This window comes from Acanthopagrus latus, chromosome 22, assembly GCF_904848185.1.
Source record: "Acanthopagrus latus isolate v.2019 chromosome 22, fAcaLat1.1, whole genome shotgun sequence".
Lineage (NCBI taxonomy): Eukaryota > Metazoa > Chordata > Actinopteri > Spariformes > Sparidae > Acanthopagrus > Acanthopagrus latus.
The window spans coordinates 25240606-25257752 of record NC_051060.1 but is presented as its reverse complement, the minus strand read 5'-3'; the positions used below and the strand labels follow the sequence as shown (position 1 = coordinate 25257752).

Below are 17147 nucleotides of genomic sequence, written 5' to 3'. Positions count from 1 at the left end.
ACATTCAGATTGTTTAAATTGATGCTGAACAGTTTAAAGACACATCAGTGATCGTCACCCCTTTAAACTCTTGATCTCTTTATGATTCATTAGTGATGTAATGATGTGGAGTTGTGTATGGAGTTAATTTTGTCCACAAAACTTAAACTTGACACACAAAGTTTGAACAAGAGCTAACATGTTTCAACACCGACTGTTCATCTTTGTGTTTTACAGTCTTTGTCTTGTCTCTGTGTCAATGTTACAATCACTAAAAGTGTTTTTGTCTCTGACAGGCTGAGGTCTTTGTTCTGACTCTAGAGATGGATGGATGTTTCCGTTGTGGAACATCTCTGGTGTGGTTTTGCTCCATTGTCCGTCATCCATCGACACCCACCTCACAGCCCTGCTGGGCAGCTGAAGTTGTGAGACCGAGGAATTCCAGCAATAATTACATAATCAGGCGTAACCACAGATATACATATGTGTTTAAACTTAACAAAATGATGTGTTCCCCCTCGAAAGATCAGAAGAAGAGTTAGAAGTGTCTCTGTTTTTGAGATTTTTTAAAAATCTGTGTTTTATTCTGAAAATTAAATGAATATTACGTTGTTGTTTTGGTGTGTGACTTCCTGTCGGCTTTGTGCTGAATTTGGCTGGAATGCCATAGTCCAGCATCAGGCAGAGATAGAAGCCTTACGTATCTGCTTCTGAAGAGTCCAGACCTGCAACAGATCAGATACGCAGCGCAGCCAGTGGAAGTTAACACAGAGAAGAGAGTGAAACGATCAGCTCGGCTGCCGTGATGGAACAGAGACGGACCAAACATGGATCTGGTAGATTTAGGTGTAAGAGTCTGACAACATCACAGAAATGATTCCTACAGAGAAACCTTCTGTTCAGTAATAAATAAAGATCCTTGTTGTTTCATGCTGAACTCCCAAAAGGATCTAATTATTTAACTAAAAGGTTTCTGCAGGAACAGTTTCTGGAACGTCGTCGTAACATCAGACTGTCGGAGACAAAAACACTTTAACATTCACAGTCGCTCCAAAGGATCAAACTGCAGCTGTCAGATGAGGCGATCTGCTGGATCGATTACAAACGTTTGGTGTGTATGAATCATTTATGAACCAAAATATGCAAATACAAGGTTTAAATACTGGAATTGCCCTTTAAAGACAAAAGAAACAATATTGATTCCCAGATTTTCAAATATCAACGTGAAGGTAAAGAGACATTTTTTTTCACTGACTTGAAACTATTTATTTACTTTTATTTTGTAACTTGTCAGAAGGAAATAACTTGACATGATGATCAGATGGAGGGAAATGAATCAAAATAAAACTCAGAGCTGTTGTAGAACTTTCCAATACTCTGAATTTGGGTTCACAAAGTGTTTGTCCAAAAACTTCAGCTCTTCGTCTAAAAAGCAGCAGAAAGCAGAAACACAGGACGTGAATTGTTCTGTTCACATCCTGTTTTTGCATCTTTTTTAAAGAAACACAGAATTATCGATTTTCTGTCTGCTGAAGTTTTCTGGTTTCTGGTGCCTGAAAGCTTCGTGTCAGTTCTTAAAGCGTCGCAGCGTTCGGCTGCTGCAGCGCTGATGAGTCCACTTTGATTTTCTCACATCAGTGTTTTTTTTCCTGAGAGGCTGTTTGACTGACAGCTCACCTCAGGTTGGAGGACAGAACAGAACACAATACTGCAGACGGCTGGACTCCATCAGGCCGGCAGTGACTGGGTGTCCTCCTGGTGCAGCTGGAGGAGGGTGGAGGTGGTGGAGGCTGTGTGCAGTGTGCATCCAGCCGTGCTGAGAGGATAATGGGAAAGCAAAGAGCATCATTACCTCTCTCCACGCTGCGCTGCACCTCTCGCCTCCCTCCGGACCGCTGCGAAAAGACGGAGCGGACGCCGTCGATCTGACACTTTGGATCAGGACTCGTTTTCAGTTTTATAAAAAAAAAATCAGCCATGTTTTTATTGCTTCCGTCTCTCTATGACGGACTACAGTCAAGCTGTAAGCAGCATCTAAAGCACAGACAGCATGCAGCCAGAGGACGGCCTGCGGGTCGCTTCAGAGCCGGCCCAGAGCCGACGTGACGGGCGGAACCAGCAGGGTTCTGTGTCTCTGAGTCCAGCTGAGCGGCTGTTGGGTTCCTCTATCGATCTCATCTCATTTTCTTCTGCTTAATCCATCAGGGATGTTACGGCTTATCGCGGCGGTTACTGGAGCCAATCCCAGTTATCAATTCTTTATCAATCATTTTTTATAATAATCATAACTGAAGTCACACTCAGTATTTTGTTGTTGTGCTCAGCAGCTCAGTCATTTTCTTTCTGTCATGATCTGCATTTATTAAATACGCCGCTGTACAAAATGCAGGATTTACTTTCCTTTCTGTATTTTATCTTTTATCTTTTTATCTTTGAAATGTTGATTTTGCAACAAGTTTTGGAATTTGAAGTTGAAGAGAGCGAAAAACAAAAAAACTTTTTTTCGCCATATTTTATGTATCGTATAATTTTTTTTGTAATTTATTTAATTTAAAAAGGTTGTTGTGTTCCACCAGCTGTTCGGAGACATCTGATGTTTGTTTGTTTCTTCGTCTTTGTGCTTCTTGATTTGTTACTTAATATATAAAACTTTACTCATGAAACTCAAAACTTAATTTAAAGTTAAAGTGAGTAAACTAGTTTCAAACGAATGATTTGCTGGTCAGATTTATGTGATTATGCTAAGCTAACAAGCTGTGCAGACATTTATTTTGAAACTTTAAGCATCATGTTTTACGCTTCAGTTTAATCAGCTCAGTTATTTTGAAAGCGAGTGTAAATTAGTGGCAACTGGCTCCAAACTTTGTCAGGACTTTTGGTCTAATTGTTACAGTATTTAACATCTTAGAAATATCAGGCGCCATGAAGACTCACATCGAATCAACCAGCAAACGTTAACAAAACCAGCCACATGTAAAATTTGGACCTCAGTGGTTTGACATTAGTTCACAGTCATTAACTTTATTTATCTCTCTCCATATATACAGTTGCTGGTTGTCATCTTTATGAATAAATGATAAATGTATTTTCATGAAGAAAGAACTCATTTTAAATGACATTTCATTTGAAATAATCTTATTTTAAATTCTGTCGTATTTTAACAGTATTGTTTTTAAATGAACTTATTTTATTTTCATTCCTTGGATTCGTCTGATGTGCAAACAGAATATTTTGTCACGTTTCCATGAACCTCAATGCATAAAAATAATTTTTTACATTTTTCTAGCTATAACTGAATTATAAATTAGTTACAACACATCTTCTGTTTTTAATGCTTTTTTTGTGTGTCATTATTTTAAAATAAATCTTTTTCTTTTCTTTGAATTTGTCTGTTTTTCTTCTGCAGTTTGTTGGTTGAATCGTCAGACAGTTCTGGTCCGGCCCGGCCCGAACAGCCAATCTCAGACCCGTCTACAGCTGGACAGCGATGGCTTTCAGTCCCAGGCAGAGCTCAGTTATTGTTTTCTGTGATCAGCAGGTTCAGCTCTTTGTATTTTGTTCTTCTGCTCTTTGTGTTTTGTTCTTCTTTGGTTCGGTGAAGCTGCAGCAGTCATTAAAGGATTTACACCGTTTGTCGTCTGTGGTTTCTGGTCCTTCGCAGAGCTCCGATCCTCTGCTCTCCGTCTCGTTCGGCTGAATCCACAATCTGTTTTTTTTTTCCTGACATTTGGTAATTATTCCCCCTCGGCCCACCTCCTCCTGTCAGAGAGCCAGAGCGCCTCAGCTGTAAACTCCACACATCAGCTCTCAGCGGCGAGGGTTAAACGTACTCCTGCAGGCTGTAGCTGTCCTTGATGTCTTTAGGAGGGAGTTTGGACGGAGACGAGTAGACTTTCTGCTCCTGATCCTGTCCAGGTTTCTCCTGAGGAGGTTTCTGCTGCTTCACTCCGTCCATCCGCAGATGAACCTTCCTGTTCTGCCTGTTTTTTGGATGCATGCGCTCCGTCTGCAGCACCCGCCGCCGCTGCTCGTCTCCGTACATCAGAGTTCTGTCCGGGTCAGCGGGGGAATCGTAGTCCGGTCGTCCTGTCCTCTTTCCGGGACATGACAAACAAAAAATGACCCCTCCAGCCAGGAGGAAGCCGGCAGAGATAAACGTCACACACAGAGCTCCTCCAGGCTGATATTTACTGCTGTCCGGCAGGTCGGTGGTCAGGAAGGCGGTGATGACTTCGTTGGTGAACCAGGACGCGGGGACCAGGCACAGGAAGCTGGCGAGGACGAAGCAGCCCCCTGCAGCGATGGCCGTGTGCCCCTTCGCTCGGTGGCTGCCCCCCCAGCGGGTACATTTGAGCCCCAGGGAGGCGAGGCAGAGACCGAACGCTGCCACCAGGCAGGACAGAACCATGGCGGCCCGAGTGGTCTGCAGATACGCCGGCAGCGACAGCATGGAGTTCTTCATGGTGCAGCTGAAGACGCCGGAGCTGTACCAGACGCAGTCCATCCACAGACCCTGCATCTGAGAGATGGGGGTCATGACGCTGGACCAGGCGTTGATGCTCACCTTCCAGTTGGGCAGCAGAGTGGCCACGGTGGTGCCGAGGACGCCCAGGAGTGCCAAGGCGAACGCCAGGATCTGAATGGCGGCGGACAGCATGGCTCAGCCCCCCCGTCCAGCTCTGGTCCTTGTTGGCGCGGTGGCGGCGGCGGCGGCGGTGTCCCGGGCAGGTCCTGACAGCAGATAATTCCTCAGCACTGCTCCAGCGAGCTGCAACCAGAGGAGAAATGAGAAGTGAAGTGAGCGTGACGGACGCACAGCTGAGGCTGCTGACGGCCGTCCTCTCCGGCGGGGCTGAGTGTTGTGGGAGCTGATTGCCTGCGTTAGTTTCTCTGCAGCTGATGTGGTGATCATTGACACTCAATTATGTCCATTTAAAGCTGCAGCGTCTCCGGGGATTACTGCAGGAGACGCCGGCACAGAGGGAGGACTAACAGCTCTGTTGGACTCAACTTACTTCTGCTGGTGTAATCGTCCTGTAATCTCACCTCAGCACCTGCAGCCGGAGCAGAGCGGTCGTGTGTTCAGGTGGAGTGTTGAGTCCTACCTGTGTTGAGTCTCTGGCAGCGTCTCCTCAAGTGATTCCTGAGGAGGATGGAGCAGAGAGAAGCCGTGTGAATGAAATCACAGGGTGTGTGGGTTAACAGCCTCTAACTGCCGCTCTGACGGCGTCTCCTTGGCAACTGTACATACAGTTTCATCCCATTCTGGTAAAGATGCAGCAGGAGTCCTGCTTTTATTTCTCTGTGAGCTCGAAAAACCTTCGTACGAACAAAACTGACCGAACAAGAAACAGGTTTTTGTTTCCAACCTGAAGGTCACGCCGGCTCTGCTGAAGGAGCCGCAGAGCAGCGTTCTTATCTGATGAGTTGATGGCGAGTCCGACCGACAGACGATTCTCCGACCACACAAAAGCAGCCGTTTACCTGAAAATGATTGTTTCTGATTGTTTTCTCTGGATGACTGCGTTTCCGTCTCGTCGCTCTGTCAGATAACAGTCGGGAAGAGTTTTACGAGCAGTTTGAAAAATGCGGCGGCGTCTTTTAAACCTGCTCCTGAACCTTATTACTGATGATTACTGATCATATCTGTGGTCGGAGACCTTCGCCGCTCTGCGACGGGATCATTCGTGCTTTTAAAACAATCAGCGTGCAGCGTCGCTCTGTCATCTTCGTGGTGTTTGGTGATAAAACCGCTGAGCTGTTCTTTGTCCAGCTGCAGTGTGAATCAAGGTGTCGCCCGTCATGTGACTGTGTGAAGAATCGCCCTCTGCAACGCGGTGATAAGCGCCCGCAGCCCGCCCACCCAGCCGGCTGCGATGGGACCCGGCAGTCAGCCGCCGGCAGCCTGTTATTACCATAATCCTGCAGCCTGAGTGTTATCAGCCTCAGACCTGCTCCGACACGAGCAGCTTCAGCAGGCTGCACACAGTAAACAGTTCCTGCTCGTTCCAGCAGCTCTGTGGGAAACACACAACTGTAAAGTCCCTGAGCTTCATGTCAGCTCACTGCAGAACTCACAACAAACACAAACTCAACGCAGACGACGTTTCCCACCAGAGACGCAGAGCGGTGAGGTCATCCTGCACGAGGACGCACCGGAGCTTTACTGCAGCACGTTCTGATGGAGGTTCTGGGCTGTGGTCGGATCCATCAGAACCTATCAGACTTTATTCAGCTTTATGTACGACACATCGACGGTCCGGCCTCCGTCTGGACACGTGACGTCATGTTGGATGTTTGAAGGCCTGAAGAGTTGAAAATATTCAGTTTCACGAGACAAACTGAACGATTCGATTCACAGTAAGAGAAATTAAATCATGTTTAGATTGTTGTGACTCAGAACAAGTTCTCTGATATTCAGACAAATAAAAACCTGTTCACTCACCAACGTTTACAAAAAGATATCAGATGAGTCTGCAGAATCACAGTGATTGATCCTAATCAGATCAGTAATTAATCCAAACCAGCAGGAATGAACAGGACATTTATAGTTAATACAAACACATTAAAGTCTTTATTAAACATTATTTATTGTGAAGTTGCTCCTGATGGTTTTAAACTTTCAGGACGAGTTCATAAATGTTTTGTGAAATCGTGTTAATCAGACTGAAGCGAACACACTCGGTCACATTGATCCCACATCAGTTCAGAGTCAAAGAAAAAGATTCATTCACTGTCGCGCTGCAGCGGAGAGCAAAGGCTGCTGGGAAAACTCTGCTGCTGCGTTCAGGGACGCTCTGACATCTGAGATTTAACACTTTTAAATGTTTGATTATTGTTTTTACTGACGAGACATTTAAACAAGAGTTAATTTAAAAATAACACAACTGATGAAAATGTTTCAAGACTTTTATTTAAAGAATAACTTGTGTCTTATTTGTTAAATTAAAAAGATTAAGAGCTTGATTTATAAAAAAGATTAAAGTCTTTTTTTATGTATTATTTTTAAAAATAAGGAAGCAGAATAACATTTATAAAAACTGACTGTAGATGATGTTTCCATCATTTCCTGTCCTGCAGCACACAACTCCAGGTTTTTAGAGACAAGTTGATTTTTATTGCACATTTTTTAAAAAATATTTTGGTTTTAGTTTCCAGCAGCTCCTGAGTCTGAAGACACATGAATATAATAATGTTTACTTATGAGCAGGTCATAAAATGATACAGTTAAAAACAATTAATTTTTGCTATTAAAAGATGTATAAAGATGTATATTTAATAAAGACAGCAGTTCCGTCAGAGCTCCTGCTGCTCATGATTTATAATTGTTATGTTTGTTCGTATCGTAGATTTCAGGATTGTTGTTCAAACATCTCAGTGTCCAAAAGGAAGGAAAAGGTTTACGGAGCCCAGGCTCACCCTGGACTCTGCAAACCTTTTCTTTCCTTTTGGACACTGAGATGTTTGAAGTGATATTTCAGAAGCTGATAATTGATTTTAAAATCACGACGACCTGCTGGTGAGACGAGTCGGACATGAAAACAGCGGTCTGTTCCTTTAAGTCGTGTGTGTAATAACTCATGTTGAGGTGCTGCAGTGTGTCAGACACACACACACACACACACACACATGGTGGCCTCTGGAGGTTTGACGCCTGCAGGCCTCCGTACGTACGTTTGAACAGCATGAAGGACAAACTGAACATTTTCTTTGTGTCGAGTCTCCGACAGATTTTTATTATTAATATTAATTGTGTTTATTTTTAATGTATTTAATTTAGTGACATTTGATCAGAAGAGAGCAGGTTTTAATTTCCATCTTTCTCTTTTTAATGTTTTTCATTTTGATATTTAGTTTTATGTTATTATAATTTAAAGGTGTTTGTTGTGGTTTATTTATTGTAATTCATTATTAAAATGTTTGTTGTTTATTGTTTGTTTTAATTTATATTTTGTTTGTTTAATGTTTAAATATTTGGTTTGGTGTGTTTTTAATTTCTATTTCATTGTTTCTGTTGTTTTAGTTCAGATTTATTTTTTTGTTTAATCTTCAATTTTGTTTTTCATCTGATTGTTGTTTAGATGATTTTTTGTTCAGTTGATTGTTAAATTGTTTGGTTGTGTTTGTGTAATTTATTATTTTTTTCATTTATTAGTTTTTCATTTAATCTGTAAAATTTTGAGTGTTTGATTTTTTTCTTAGTTAATCTTTAATGTTATTTTTACCTTTTTATCTTATTTTACTTTTTGATTGTTGTGTTTGTTTTCATGTTTTGCTGGGACTCTGTTTCATTTTTGGAGTGTGTTATTGATGACGCTGCTTTTGTGTGATTGTTAATATAAATCAAGTGATCAATCAGCCGATTTTGTTTCATATTTGTGTTAATTTGTTTCCTACGATGCTGCAGAAGTGTTTGAAAGGATTTAAAAAAAGTATTAGATTAAATTAACTAAGAAGAAGAAGAAGAAGAAGAAGAAGAAGAAGAAGAAGAAGAAGAAGAGGACGTTGCAGCTCATGAAGAAGTCGTTCCTCCACATCGACTCTGAGTCTCTTTGGCTTTGATCCAACATGAAATTAGCTTCACATTAAAGCAAACAGTTTGACCTTCGACCTCTCACAGTCACAGTGATAATAGCCTGGAGCAAACCATCTGGCACACACACACACACACACACACACACACACACACACACACACACACACCCAACCCCCTGAGGCTCCATCAGCCATCAATCAGCAACAGACAGGAATATAAATGAACTGCTTTATCTCAGCTGAACACACACACACACACACACACGCGGCTCGGTTGTGATTTCCATCTTTTTGTTCTGTTGGTTTTATTTCAAGTCTCATTATTGATAATTTCAGTGTTCGGAGACCGCGAGGGAGAAGAAAGAAATAAAGAAATAAAGAAATAAAGAAATAAAGACAGGATGTGTAAATAAAATCTTCCCTTTCTTTCATTGATATAATTTTCTTCAGTCTTCTGTAACAAACATTTACATCATTTGTTAACAAATTAAATTGTTGTCTGGATCCGAAGACGCTCCTCCTCCAGTCGAGCTGACGGGACACGTGTAATGTCAGCTAACGCAGCTAACGTTAACATTGCTATCACTAGCCTGCTAACATTAGGACAGTACAGCTGCTGGGCACAAAATGGCCGCTACAAACACACTGTAGAGCGATTCTATTGGCTGACTGTCAGAATTCTGACACAGATACGAAACAATCACTTTGGACCCGATGGACATTTTTAAACGATTGATTCACAACCAGACGAATGATTGTGAACCTTCCTACCAGCTCTACAGACGTGTTATTATTAAAATGATTTGTCTTCATTACAACTTTATTAATATGACCTTTAAATAAGTAAATCAGAGAATCAATGATTCAATTTGACAGCACATATTGTTCTATTTTTACAAATGTAAAGCAGAAAAAGCGACTTTATAATTAAAATTCACCACAGAGAATAAACATTTAATTTATGATCAATAAATAATAAAATAATGTTTTTATTTCACTCATTTCAGATCCATCAGGCTCATCAGTGATGTGATTGATTTCCATTTAATCAACAGCCAATCACAAACCTGCCCGTCAGATTGTTTTTACAACTACATGTTTAATGTTGTTAATTAGGCTTCACTTCAAACACACACACACACACACACACACACACACACACGCCACTGAAAAACATGAGTCAGCTCTTTAAATTTAAAACAAATCATTTTTAGATAAGTAAAGATAATTTAAAAAAACTCACCAGCTGACAGAGACGTGACATGTTCATCATCCTACAGTCACTGTGAGGACACACACACACACACACACACACACACACACACACACACACACACCTACCTAACAGGGACACACCAACCAGCTGCCAACTTGTGTGTGTGTGTGTGTGTGTGTGTTCAGCACATTCCTGCTGTTCAACACAACACTGGCTGAATGAGGCAGCGGGGGGCAAACAGCACCTGAGGCCTCAGACCAGGTCCTCCACAACACATGGCCTCCTGACGAGAGGATTCATAAACCTGCTGCAGACAACAACCGGAACACAACCGGAACACAACGTGACCACAACGTTAACACAACGTGAGCACAATGAAATGTTTCCAGGAATCGGAACACATTATTGATCCCCAGCACGATTGTTTACTGTCAGTATTTGATGGACACGATCATGAAATTTAATGAAAAGGGGTAATATGTGAAAATATAGATCATAAATAAACGTCATAATGCCAAAACTGTGTTGCACTGAAGTTAGCATGCTAACCAGCTAGCCCTGGATCATCACAGTCTAAAGCTCCTAATTAGCTTTGAGTATGAAACTCGACAGGTTGTTATTTCTGACATGTTACACCTGGAAAAGAGAAATGTGACATCATGAACAACGAGCTGATCGTCCAGCTCATAAATGTGCATACAGAGATTTTAAAAGCTTTTCTCTCTCCTACATACAGCAGTTACTGTGGCAACAAGAGCTGAAGTGACTCACCATCTCACACACACACACACACACACACACACACACACACACACACACACACAAAACACAATCATACAAAATTCCTAAAATAATGATCCTACACACATAAGTTCAACAGAAAAAAAAAAAAAAAAAAAGAAAAAAAAAAAAAAATATATATATATATATATATATATATATATATATATATATACACACATATATACACAAGAGAGCTTCAAAACTACATTTCCAGTATTTCTACCCGGCAGACATATCACATCAGGGAGACAAGAGGTACAATTGTGTTGTTAATGTCCAGACTCACGTTTGTATGACTGACTGACGCTCAGAACCGGTTCAGCACCTGAACGTCTGAAATGTCCAAAAACAACATTCAATGTTTGACAAAGACGTTTGATTGACGTCTTTTACATGTCTGTGCTCACTGCAGCTGTCAACTGCTGTAAAATCTCACAGAGGAAGAAGACAACATGTTTTAAAGGGGCAATAATGCAAAAATTCAATTCAGAATATTCAAACAGACTGTGAAGAAACAACAGTTCTAATGTGATGACGTCTATTTATCGTGTTGCACTGAAGTTAGCGTGCTAACCAGCAAGCCCCGTCCTGTCCTGGAGTAAAGCTGCTGTGTGAGCAGCAGACAGCAGCTTTACTCCACCAACACACCTTCATCTATGTTAAATGTGTCTGTTTGCATCTAAACTCTGTGATGGTGTTTTAAATGCTCCCCTAGTGGTGCTTTGGAGAACTGAAGTCTCTACGTGAGATTAAAAAATATAAAATCAAAATATCAGTCTTGCAAAATTCCTGAAACAAGCTCAATAAAAAATCTAATTCTAGCTTAGCGAAGCAAGTCACCTGCTGTAAAATATCACAGAAGAAGAAGAAGAAGAAGAAGAAGAAGAAGAAAACAAGCGGCATCATGGTTGTTCGTCGACTGTGAACGCAGTGTTCAAAGAAGGAAAGTTAAAGTTAAAAACAATTAAATACTTTGTCTTTTTATTGGACCGTCGTTAAAAAGATGTACACAAATATTTAAGAAAATAAATTACCAAATACTTTTAACAGCTGATAAAAATAAGTTGAAAGTTTCATTTCAAATGAGACAAAACATATAAATACAAGAATTCATCCCAGCGGTTACACGAAGGCTTTGATCCGATCCAGCAGCTTCAGTCCAAACTGCTTTTGTCAAGAACACATCTGTTACACAGAAACTACACAACACGCTGGAACACAAACTGTACAAGACAAATATGTACAGCACCAACAGGTGAGCAGGTGAGTCCGACCGATCAGCGACAGACAGCTGCATTAACTCAGAACCCTCACAGAGAACTGAAGGTCCAGATGTTGGTGGGTTTAAGTTTCTGAGGTCACTCGTGCTGTTTTCATCCGACGTCCTCGTCATGGAATCTCTTCTGTATTCTTATGTTTTAAAAAATGATTCCGTTGTTCCTGAAAGAGTTTCTGAGGTCTGTGGTTTGTTTCTGATAGTTGAAGAGACCGAAACAGGAAGAGTCTGGAGTTCAGTCGAGTTCAGAGTCGATGTGAGGAAACAAAACTGTTGTGACATTTTACAGAAATCACTTGTAGGTTGTAGTTTCACCAAAAAAACCAAAATAATTCAGTTTAACTATTATTAGAGAAAGTCATGATTTTACAAAACCAGCTTTGAGTCAGAAAATGTTCGAGATTTTCTGAGGACAAACGTATCTTTGTTCAGCACCAAACTGTCGACAGAAAGGCTTGTTTCCTCACGGCGGTTCTGAAACTCTCAACTTGTACTGAACTCTCTCATCAGACGGCTGCCTGAGGTCGTCCTGCTGTAGAGACAGTTTGTCCTTCAGTGTGGTTGAGAAGTGAGACGTCCCTCTATTCCAGGACATAAGTTCAGTTTCCATCTCTGCGGTCCAGCCTCTCTGTGTTAGCTCATTAGCATTAGCATTAGCCCTGCAGCGTGGGGGCCGTCTGGATTCCCAGCATGGAGTCGTAGAAACAGTCCTCGTTGATCATGGAGGTCAAGCTCTGAACGCTGAAGTCTCTCTCCAGCAGCTCCAGCGCCTCTCCAGCAGTACTTCGTCTCAGACTGGCGCTCCGGCTCTTGTCCTCGCTGGGCGCCGCTCCTCGCTCGGCCTCGTCCTCGGTGAAGTTCAGTCTCTGCAGCTGAGCCTCCAGCTCGCTAGTCAGGGAGCAGAGTCTGCTCCTCTTCCCCGCAGAGTTGGCGGCGACCCGGCTTGGCAGCAGAGGCTCCGAGCAGGTGTCTCCCAGGACAGAGCCGCCGGCGGGTCTGCGGCTGTCCTCCGGCTGCCGATGAGCCGTCCTCTGGGCGTCGGAGCGACATCGCTGCTGCCTCCTCCTCCAGGAGCTGCTCCTGTCCGCCGTCGACAGCCTCGACCTCCTCAGGGAGCCGCCGGGCACTCGCTCTCTGAGGAGGGAGCGCAGAGCTCGCAGCACGCTGGCCTTCGTCTCCAAACCACTGCAACACAAACGGGTCAGAGGTGAACGGCTGCTGGGACACTTTCATTATTGATTCATCTGTTTCAGACTCAAAACAATACAGTGGTGATCGATCTGCTCATTGACTTATTGATCCTGAAACCAAGTCTGAGGATCTAAAACTGATCCTGACAAACACAACAATCCAAGAACAACTTCCAGAGCGAGTTTACACAAAAAAGCTTGAATGTTCAGATCCATTTCCACGTCTGTAAACGTGTGAATATGTTGGACAGACGAGGTGAAGCTGTGACGCCTTCACACCGAGATGCTCGCAGCTCGTCCGGATGTTTTTACCTGCTGCACAGCTGGAACACTGTCTCCGGTCGTCCCTCGACCTCCGACCGGCTGTGGACCAGCTCCCACACACACGGGTTCTCTGAGCCTGAACACACAAACACTCACATGGTTAACAGACTACAAACACTCTGAAACATTTAATCTGAATCTGTGGATCTGTCGGGTCAGAGCGCCCCCTGCTGGACATCTTCTGATCAGTCGCTCACCTGTGATTTTGGCTGGTCGGACCTGAACTGCTGAAACTGGGATTAACCAGCGGAACCTGAAGGGGTCCAGATCAGCTGAGCGGGAGCCGGTCTGACAGAGAACAGATTACAGATTATTAATCCGACCGCAGGTTTCATGTTTCTCAGGTCTGATGTGGGTCCAGGAGCTCGACTGCACGTCGAGGGCATCAATAATGTTTACAACACAACAGAACCTCACCATCCTCTTCTTCAGCTTGATGCTCTCGCGGTAAACCAGGATGACGGCTCGTTTGAACACTGAAGGATGAAAAACACAAAGTTACTCACAACAGTCACACACTGCTGCTGCTGGCAGCTGTGAGTCTGAACCCACCGAACAGAGTGAGCTCCGGTTCTTTCCTCAGTCGGCCCAGAGACGGCAGCGGGTTCAACCACACCACTGACGAATGGACCAGAAACTCCCCCATCGAGATCTCCGTCACCTGGAGAGCCGTGAGGGAGAATTACTTTAATGAAACAGCTGACTGATAGTGAGACAGGGATCAGTAACGTTCAGTGAGTGTCAGGTGTTCCTACCTGTCGGTTCGGTCCGATCTGCTCTGCAGCCAGCTGGTCGAACACCGAGCCGTAGTCCTCGTAGATCTTCTGCATCTCGTTGATGTGACTCGCCACCTTCTCCATCGCTCTGAGTGCCTCTGTGTGGAGGACAGGTGAGATACAGGTGAGTTATAGGTAAGGTGCACCTGTGTGTGTGTGTGTGTGTGTGTGTGTGCGTGTGTGTGTGTGTGTGTACCTGTCAGGTGTGTGTGCTCGGGGCTCTCGGGGTCGGTCAGAGACACCAGCTCTCGGAGCAGCAGCGGGTACTTCAGGACTCTCTGGACGGGTTTGATCAGGTACGACTCCAGGGAGGACGAGTGCTGATTGGTCGGATTCCTCGCTTCCAGGAAGTGCTTGAAGGCCGCGTCCGTCTTGGCTGTAAGGATGACATCATCATTTAATGATTACTGATTGGTCTTGTTGATCGTAGACTTGAACAGACAGAATTGAAGTGGGTGTTCTGGTTTGGTGCAGACGGGCCGGTCGTCACCTCTCTCCAGGACTTTCTGGACCTTGATGTGGTTGGCACAGAAGCCGCTGTAGTGCTTGAAGTGGTCGGCGTAGTAGAGAAAAGATCCTCCCAGAGAGAAGAGCAGCGTCTTCGAGCAGAGAGAGAACATCTGTTATAATCCAGAACCAGATGAGTCCTGTGAGCACACCTGATGTTGGACCTACCTTGAACTGTCCAGGTGTCTCCAGGCTGCTGAAGTCGGGACAGGAAGCGATTCTCTCCTCCAGCGTCTGAAGAAAAACTCTCTGGAAGTCCAACATCTCAGGCAGACTGCCGAACAACGCCTCCATCTGAGGGAGAGACGCCGAGTCAGAGACGGACACAACAAGCCGACGTCTCATTGGTTTAGAAGTGTTTGTGTTTTTACCTCGTCTTTACTGAGGAAGGTCTCCTTCTGCAGGGGGGTCAGGTAGATGTCAAACAGACAGACCAGGTCCTGACAGACAGAACAGAGCCGCTTCATTAACACGTGACGACCGGGAGAATCATCAGGAATAAAACAAAGATGTGACTGTGTGTTATTTTAAGCGCTCACAGTGTTCAGTGGTCCGACAGCAGAACTGACCTTGACGTAGGACTTCTCCGTGGCCACCAGCTCCTCGATGACTCTTCGCAGGCGCTGACACACACTCAGGTGGGCGGGGCTCGCAGGCTGCTCTCTACCGTACGGGTTCCTGGGGACGTCAGCCTCTGCCGCTCGGCCCTCTGGGAAGGTCTGGTATAGAGAGTAGACCCGGTCCATGTTCTGAAGGGGGGGACAGAAGAAAACGATCAGCCTGAAGTCGACATGCTCTCAGTCCGACCCTGAAGGAGGATGAGCCTCGTGTTCATCATTGTGATCTGTGCTGCCGGACGCTAATAACCTGCTGACAGCCGGACACATTCTCTCTGAGGACTGAATCTGACTCCAGGAAAACACAAGAGTCTGTCCATCGTCCCCTCAGCGAGGAGGACGAGGAGGACGAGGAGGACGAGGAGGACGAGGAGGACGAGGAGACACGGTGCCGCAGGCAGCAGCTGCACAACCAGAATCAGGTCACCAGGACTAAAAGAGGACAAAGGTATGAGGAGGACACTGGGAGAGGACGACGGGAGTCTTGGGACATCAGGAGGGACGGATGTGGGACAGACCAGTCATACGATCAAGGTGAAACTAAAATGATCAGGTGACACAGAACAGATCTGCAGGTGTTTACCAGCAGGACGAGGCCGTCGTCCCGCCGCTTGCAGCTCAGGCAGCAGGTCGCCTCGCACAGCAGCCGCTCCACCAGGCCGGCAAACACCTCCTCATCCTCGTCCTCCTCTTCCTCCCCCTCCTCCTCCAGCATCTCCTCGTCCTCCTCCAGCGGCAGCACCCAGCACAGAGCGCCCATGTTCAGAGAGCAGGATGTGGAAGAAGCCTCGGTCGGGGTCAGAGGTCGCTGCCGGGAACCTTTAGTCCTGCTGCCACCACCGGAGGAGGAGCTGGTCAGGAACAACATCTACGAGCTCTCTCTGGTTCGACTGGACGCCGCTAATCCTCCTCAAGTCAGACAAACACTCCCGAGGCTGTAAGCTGGATTAACAGTCTTGAGCAGAGGTCACATGACACAGAAGGTGTCGGAAGAACTCCAGGAAGCACAAGAGGATTGTGGGAAAAGGATTCAAGCCAAAATGCAGAGATACAGACGGAAGTTAGTGGAGCACATCAGGACACGTTCACGTCATTGTGCTCATCGAGTGAACGACTCCATGACTTTAAAGACATGAAGAAGAGTTTTCAGGTCGTTTGAACGTCTCTCTGACCTCCTCGTCCTCCTCAGTGCCTGAGTGACATCATCAACGTTTAAAAAGAGTCACAGAGCAGACAGGAAGTTGACGTCTCTGAGAGGTTTTAGAGGCTCCAGGTGTGTCGTGTGCAGATTCATTTACTATCTTGTTATTTAGGTGCGTATGACGTCACTTTACTGAGTGAAAATGACAAAATACATCGTTTCTCTTCACATCTAACAACAAATGTTTTGTGATTTTACAGACTCTGATTCTCAGACGGACTCTCACCTGGTTTTGCTGCTCGTCGTCCTCACGAGCTGTCAATGAAACGTCGTCAGAAACAGGAAGCAGGACGCCATCTGGAGGTGAAGATAAAATCCAGATCAGGTTCTGAAAAAGTTCTGTTTGATATCTTCCATTCCAAACAGGTGAAGGAAAGAACCATCTGACCTCTGACCTCTCAGCTAACTAAACTAAACGCTCAGTGAACCCTGAGATCAATCCTCCTCTGTCTGTACCGTTCTGCAGGCAGTTTTCCCAGAATCCCCTGGAGTGAAGCTGCTGTACTGCTGCTCTGAGCGGCCTTCAGAATAAAAGCCTTTAATTGAAAACTTAGAGCTCCCCTGGGAGCAGCTGCAGGTGAAGCTGAAGCTCCTGGATTAAACATGATATTAAACTCTGCTCTCTTGAGCGGTATCGCTGACATCGAACATCCCGGGTCGGGTCAGCACCAGGTCAGAATCTTAAATCTGGATGGCCGTGTGACTTGCACAGTGGAGAAGAGGATCAGAGCCGCCGTAGAAAC

General features: G+C 44.7%; 2 protein-coding genes across 2 annotated transcripts in view; both read right to left on the bottom strand.

Moving 5' to 3' along the window:
* Nucleotides 1–1086: 1086 nt before the first annotated feature.
* Nucleotides 1087–7353, bottom strand: LOC119012799 (claudin-20-like). The gene is made up of 2 exons (XM_037086958.1): nt 5085–7353; nt 1087–4747 (listed from the first exon to the last, which is right to left on the bottom strand). The coding sequence occupies exon 2, from the start codon at nt 4634–4636 to the stop codon at nt 3800–3802; it is 837 nt and encodes a 278-aa protein (XP_036942853.1). The 5' UTR covers nt 4637–4747; nt 5085–7353; the 3' UTR covers nt 1087–3799.
* A 4119-nt stretch (nt 7354–11472) lies between these two features.
* Nucleotides 11473–17147, bottom strand: part of LOC119012733 (T-lymphoma invasion and metastasis-inducing protein 2) — a 34072-nt gene continuing 28397 nt past the window's right edge. Inside the window, exons 13-24 of the mRNA XM_037086818.1 lie at nt 16631–16701; nt 15156–15335; nt 14958–15026; nt 14755–14880; nt 14570–14678; nt 14276–14455; nt 14059–14177; nt 13856–13964; nt 13721–13779; nt 13501–13591; nt 13292–13379; nt 11473–12974 (exon numbers count right to left, since the gene is read on the bottom strand). Of these exons, the coding sequence (XP_036942713.1) occupies nt 12443–12974; nt 13292–13379; nt 13501–13591; nt 13721–13779; nt 13856–13964; nt 14059–14177; nt 14276–14455; nt 14570–14678; nt 14755–14880; nt 14958–15026; nt 15156–15335; nt 16631–16701 (1733 nt within the window). The 3' untranslated portion in view covers nt 11473–12442. The remainder of the gene's footprint in view (nt 12975–13291; nt 13380–13500; nt 13592–13720; nt 13780–13855; nt 13965–14058; nt 14178–14275; nt 14456–14569; nt 14679–14754; nt 14881–14957; nt 15027–15155; nt 15336–16630; nt 16702–17147) is intronic.

Bases quoted from the DNA above. Each gene is read 5' to 3' on its own strand.
- LOC119012799 (XM_037086958.1), bottom strand. From the start codon at position 4,636: ATGCTGTCCGCCGCCATTCAGATCCTGGCGTTCGCCTTGGCACTCCTG.